This window comes from Ziziphus jujuba, chromosome 12 (assembly GCF_031755915.1).
Source record: "Ziziphus jujuba cultivar Dongzao chromosome 12, ASM3175591v1".
Taxonomy (NCBI): Eukaryota; Viridiplantae; Streptophyta; class Magnoliopsida; order Rosales; family Rhamnaceae; genus Ziziphus; species Ziziphus jujuba.
The window spans coordinates 24,826,406-24,832,760 of NC_083390.1; the positions used below are offsets into that span (position 1 = coordinate 24,826,406).

Consider the following 6,355-nt stretch of genomic DNA (forward strand, 5'->3'; position numbering starts at 1 on the left):
TAAAATGCACACTTTATATATATAAATTTATATATAAATCAGATTCTTAATATCAAAATTAATATGATAATTTTTTTTAATTTTTAAATAGTATAAAATATTGAGATTTAAAAATATATTATACTTTTATTTTTAGTAAAAAAAAAAATATATTTGTTAATCATTATTTTTCTATTGAATTTATTTTTTCTAAGTAGAATTTATGTAACTAAATTCGTATTTTATAATTTTATAATTTTTAATTTTAACTTTTAATCTTATTCAGAAGTTAATAAAAAAAAATGATATGAAAACTAATAAGTTATTCCAATGTAAATCTAATTCTACATATATACTACTTTCAAAAGAAAAGTTAAGAATGATATCTAGTGTTTAGGGTATAAAATTAATTAAGAAGTTAATCAAAATGGAGAATTACGTACAAGCCGTCTTTCAATTCCCAGCATGGATGAATATTGGCCACTAGAGATAAAACCTCCCTCCATCGGTTAACCCTATTCACATCTTGGTATTTATGCTTATGAGTAAAGGGCTCCCCAAATGTCCCAGTCTGAATCCTCACATGGTTTGGCTCGACATGGTAGAAAACTGGAATAATAGTCTGTCCCCAAACTCGATGGCATTTAACAATCTCTGCAACTTCGTCCAAGCACCATGATGAAGTAGCATACTTCTCTGAAAGGACGATGATTGCAAACCTTGATTCTTCAATTCCTTTCAAGAGTGCCGGTGAAATGGCTTCTCCCCTCACGAGGCCTTCAGTATCCCTAAAGACATCAATTGCTTTCCCATCCAAAGCATGGTACAGATGGTCTGTGAATCCTGTACGGGTGTCCTCACCTCTGAAACTCAGGAACACATCATGTTTCCATGGTGATGATGAAGATGATGATTTTGAACATTTTGCTGGGCTGGTCATACTGAGAGAGCTAGAGCTAGATGCCTTGGAAAAACGGTGTTAATCATATGAATGAAAGAATGAATGGTTGCTGAATTATATAATTAATTAACGCATGAATAGACTCCAATGAAGTGCATTTTATTTTTATAATCCTTCGGGACTATGAATTTCCATTTACTCCAGCTGAACAAATTGTATTTTTATTATGTTTAAAACAAGTAAATGATTTATATGTATAAATTAAATTCCATATTACCGGCGAATTGAGGTTGATTTATATGTAAAAATTATATTCCATATTACTGGCGAATTCAAGTTCTATGTTTCTTGATTTAAAAAAAAAAAAAAAAAAAAAGTGTAATATATTTTTTTGTGGGTTGCCGGCTTGGTTTTGTTTTTGTTTGGATTTTCTGAAATGTTCCATGGATGTCTTATGCTTACGTGCATTCTCAAGACTACGGAGAAGGAATGTGGGTTATGCCGGCTTGGTTTTGTCCGCTTGGTTTTGTTTTTGTTTGGATTTTTTGAAATTTTCCATGGATCTCTTTATGAAGATGCCTTTGTAAGTGAAATATACCATTCTTTTTATTTGCATTCCTCTGTTTGGTTGACAATGAAAGCAGTAGCATCAAATTTGTGTGTGACCCTTTTCAAAAACTTGATGAGCAATAGTTGTCTTATCAATTCCTCGTGTACCAAATATCCCTATTATGCGAACATCATCCAATTCTATATCCAAGAGTGAATCCATTTTCTTCCTACGAGAACCTATTCCATCTAATAACTTGTTATCACCACGTGGACATGTTTGATTCAACTTTTCCAATATATCTTTTAACTATTTTCTTAATAAATTCTCACTCAATGCCCTAAAAAAGGAAAAAAAAAAAAATTTGCAAAACTTTTATGTCAACTAGTATTCATAAAGAAACAAATTAACAAGCAAATGCCAAGTGGAGAGATGGGCCGATTGACTCAGAGCATCGCTCTAGTTGTCTGCGTCGGTAATATTGTCTGGGGAAATGGAACAGGCCCGACTTTAGGATAGGGCCACCAAGGCCGTTGCTTTGGGCCTTGGGCCTCACATTATTTTCTACATATATATATATATATATGTATATGTGTGTATCAAATTAAGGACCCCAATCCAAAAAGTTCTTAAATGATTATTAGCATTATTTTAAAATAAAAAATAAAAAATATAATATTTATGTGATTTTTTTTAATATTACTTTGATTATTTTTTAATATTTATTAACAGGATGAATATTTTTATGAGTTGAAATAGATTCATAGGTGATAAACTGATGGATCCATTTCAGCAAGTCTTGAAAAAGTAAAATTGTAATAAATACATTAATGGTTTTTCCATCTAATTTGTAGGCAAATAATTGTTAATTACTTTAATGCATTTTTCAATTTTTCCTTTAATAATTAGGAATATATATTTATATTAAAAAAAATCGGCATCTCTTTCTTTTTTTGAAAAAAAAAAAAGACTTCATTATATTTATTATTATTAATTTTTTTTTTTGAAGAACATTATATTCAAAATAAATTGAAAATTTTAGTGTATTGCTTCAAAATCTTTTATTTCTTCTCTCAACTTCTGAAATGGGATTTTAATTTTTATTCATATATTTTATAATATTTGTAGTGTATGATTGTTTTTTATAATTATTTTAGTGTTAAACATTAAAACAACATTGAGTATAAAAATAAAATTTATAAAAAAAAAAAAAAAAATCTTATAAGGCCCTATATTACTTTCTTGCATAAGGCCCCACGCAACCTTGAGCCGGCCCTGAAATGGAAGCATGATCATGTTCGGCAAAGGCCCCTCAAAACAAAATTTGTAAGCTGCCACTTCCATCGATTGATGTATTATATTCATTCACACGTTTGGAACGCGTTTGTATATTCATTCACATGTGTGGGACGCGTCAAAGTCATCTTTATGTTTCCATTTGATATAAGAGTCGGTCAATGGCTTCACAAGCCACCATTAGTCATATCACAAACTTCCCAACATGCCCACCGGAACATCTCCAAATCGTTCATCAGTCATATCATGGAAATATGATGTCTTCCTCAGTTTCAGAGAGGAGGACACCGGCAAAAGCTTCACAGATCATTTGTACCATGCTTTGAACCAGGAAGGAATCAAACCGTTCAGGGACGAAGATCAAAACCTTGCTTCACACAATTATTCATCATCTGTCAATGCAATTGAAGAATCAAGATTTGCAATCATCGTTCTTTCGAAGAAGTATCCCGTTTCAACACGGTTGTTGGATCAACTTGTCAAGATTCTTGAGCTCAAGAACAAGGATCGACTGACTGTTATTCCGGTTTTCTATCATGTGGATCCAGCACATTTAAGAAGGCAATTGGAAGAGTGTGGAAAGATTTTTGCTCAACATGAACAAGATTTCCAACAAAATATCGAAAAAGTGAACAAGTGGAAAAGCGCTTTGACTGAAGTGGCAAGTGTCTCTGGATGGGATTTGAAAGATCGGTATACATATGCAATTTTATTATTTCCTGCTTTCTATGCTCTTCATCAGTTTACACATCCAACATTTATCCTCTAAAACCCAAATTATTCATTTAATATAATGTTATTATCTTATTCGTCCTGTGGCCTATAGTTACAATTTGGTCCTTGAATTTCTTTTTTCTTTTCTTTTCTTTTTGCACTTTGATCCTTAAATTTTATTTTTAATGCTTTAGTCCTTACACTATTTTTTTAATTTAATTTTTAGCAGCTTTGAGATTTGCAGTATATTTAATATAGTAAAATAAAACTAGCTATTGCCTTGAGGTTTAACGACAAAAATATTTTGTAATATCTATTTTTCTTTTCTTTTTTTCTTTTCCAGTCATGAATCAGGTTTTATTAAGGAAATTGTTGGAGATATTTTCAGACAATTGAAGAGAACTTTCCCATGTTATCACAAAGACTTCTTGGTTGGAATGGATTCTCGTATGGATAAAATGGAGTCACTATTAAGTTTAGACAAGCAGGATGATGATGTCCGCACCGTTGGAATATGCGGTGAGAGAGGAATTGGTAAGACAACTTTGGCTGGTGAAGTTTTCAAAAAGATCCATGGCAAATTTGATTCTTGTGCTTTCATTGACAATGTAAGAGAGGAATGTGAAAAACATGGTATGCCTCACTTACAACAGCAACTTTACCAAATCTTGTTGAACAGAGACGAATCAACGACAACACTAAAATCCAAAAAGGTGCTTATCATTCTAGATGATGTTGACCAGGTGGAGCAAATCGAAACTTTAGTAGGAAAATGGAGAAGGCAAGATGATTGTTTACGTCCAGGGAGTCGAGTCATTGTGACAACTACAAAGAATCACTTGTTGTCGAGATATGGAGAGGGCAACATATACGAGGTTGATAAACTAAACAACAATGAAGCTCTTCAACTCTTACGTCGGAAGGCCTTTAAGGACAACTGTATTTTGGATGACTATATAGAGCTGTGCAACGATGTTGTAGAAATTGCTGAAGGTCATCCTTTAACTCTTCAAAGTATGGCATCTTTCTTGTTTGGGAGAACAGTAGATGAATGGTCAGACACAATAGCTAAACTAAAGAAGAATCCTACACAGTTCAAGTCAGTTTTGATAGATCTGTTTAGGTGATAGCATCGTTAAGAAAATGTGTTTTGAATACATAGCATGTTTCTTCTAAAAGGTGGATGAACTTTGCGATATAAAAAATTATTGCATTTTGATCTAGTTAGTAAAGATATATTGGTGCCTCTTTTCTAGCTCATCGAAAGGATGAGCATATATGATTGCAATTTGGAATACGAACAGAGTCAGGACTCTGTTTTTTCAAAATTTTGCTAAGAGTTCAGAGAAAGTAGCAAGTTGTATATGTCAAGCAAGCAGAATTATCCTATATAATTAGAACATTGTCTTTGCATAAATATTTATGTCATTGCACACCATCTATATCTTTCAAATTTTTATACGAGTGCATAAATTAGTATCACTAATTCTACCCTCTAAATTACAACACAATTTGCATTCTGCCTTCCAAATTACAGACACAATCACATTGGATTCAGAGTTATTAAGCCAAAAGAAATAGATTTGGATTCAAGCGGAAAGAACAATTCAAAGTGCAAAAGATAATCAACAGATCTTTTTCATATCTATAAGGAACTGATATCACAAACTCAGCGTCATGCAAACCATGGTCATTGACAATTTAAACTCTTCAACAAATTAATATGTTTAATTGTATACTTAATCATGTATTAAAAGAGATACAAGTAGTCCATAAAATCAATATGTAATAAAATTCAGGAAATAAAACTTCATTCCATAAATTGTTACTTACGAATGACTTCAAGACTCAAGAGCATACAATACCCAAAATAAGAACTTGAAAGCTCAACTGATACAGTTCAACTAAAATTTAAACCGCTTCAAGCTAAAATTTCCTATGCTTTCCACAGCCTACTTAGTTTGCTTGGCTTTTAGGGCAACAATATCCCTGCCAAATTCCTGTAGCAAATTGGGCATCCACAGCTTATTTTCTACCAGAGTCATTAGAGATCTCTCAATAAGCACTTGTATACTGATCTTTGGGTGAAATCACTGACTTTGTAATATTTTTTCCACATCATGTCTATCCTTTCCATTGAAGAAACAAGTTATGTCCAAAAATTCCTTTCTGAATCAAAGCGTTGTACAAATGGTCTGTATAGCTTTCGCCTGTTGATGAAAATGATGAATTCGAACATGTTTATGAAGTCATTTTTGGAATTTGGTTAATTATGACCGCTAATGCCTTTGAATCTAACTGGTATATCTCTTTCTTCTCTCAACAACCCCTGTTTTTCAAATTAACCACTAGTTTCTCTCAAAACCACTTGCTTTTCAAAATAAATAAATAAAAAAAATTGAGCATTATAAGGAGGAGGGCTTTCAATTCCAGCTGCTTTCTAACAAATCAAGGAGTTTCCGAGAAAATGAGCAAGTAAAAAGAGAGAAATAGAGAGATCGATGGGATAACCTGGAAGTTCCACGGCTGGTGGTTCCCCGACCAGTGCCGGCAGTCAAAGCAGAGCAGAGAGAGAGAGAGGAAGAGAATGGAGGCAGAGGTGTAAATTGTAATTTTTTGTGGAATTCCTTTTATATATAACTTTATTTTCCTAACCTTTATCCACCCAAAAAAAAAAAAAAAACCTTAATAGAATTGAATGTATTTTGTTTATTTATTTACATGTGCGTGGACGCAAAGAACAGCCTAATAAATACCCTGAGTCAACCTTACATCTCAAGACTTTGCATTATAACCACCAGAAACAAGTTTTTATATGAATCAACTACCATTCTAATTTTTCACTCAGCTAATTTTGTTTGTTTGTTTATTTATTTATGATACCTACTTGTGAAGCCATTGACTCTCAAATGGGG

General features: G+C 32.4%; 2 protein-coding genes and 1 long non-coding RNA gene across 3 annotated transcripts; 1 reads left to right on the forward strand and 2 right to left on the reverse strand.

Annotated features, from left to right (window-relative positions):
• Window positions 1-397: 397 nt before the first annotated feature.
• Window positions 398-919, reverse strand: LOC107429726 (toll/interleukin-1 receptor-like protein). The gene has a single exon (XM_016040473.2). The coding sequence runs from the start codon at window positions 917-919 to the stop codon at window positions 398-400; it is 522 nt and encodes a 173-aa protein (XP_015895959.2).
• A 1,953-nt stretch (window positions 920-2,872) lies between these two features.
• Window positions 2,873-4,857, forward strand: LOC107429744 (disease resistance protein RPV1-like). The gene is made up of 2 exons (XM_016040491.4): window positions 2,873-3,419; window positions 3,784-4,857. The coding sequence occupies exons 1-2, from the start codon at window positions 2,932-2,934 to the stop codon at window positions 4,565-4,567; spliced, it is 1,272 nt and encodes a 423-aa protein (XP_015895977.3). The 5' UTR covers window positions 2,873-2,931; the 3' UTR covers window positions 4,568-4,857.
• A 292-nt stretch (window positions 4,858-5,149) lies between these two features.
• Window positions 5,150-6,355, reverse strand: LOC112493228 (uncharacterized). The gene is made up of 2 exons (XR_003057618.3): window positions 5,952-6,355; window positions 5,150-5,769 (listed from the first exon to the last, which is right to left on the reverse strand). It is a non-coding gene; the product is annotated as an uncharacterized LOC112493228 (long non-coding RNA).

What these genes read in the sequence shown, in the direction of transcription:
- LOC107429726 (XM_016040473.2), bottom strand. Translation starts at nt 919, where the DNA reads ATGACCAGCCCAGCAAAATGTTCAAAATCATCATCTTCATCATCACCA.
- LOC107429744 (XM_016040491.4), top strand. Translation starts at nt 2,932, where the DNA reads ATGCCCACCGGAACATCTCCAAATCGTTCATCAGTCATATCATGGAAA. An exon ending in GGATGGGATTTGAAAGATCG is followed by an intron (nt 3,420 to 3,783) that starts GTATACATATGC and finishes TTTCTTTTCCAG; the next exon opens with TCATGAATCAGGTTTTATTA.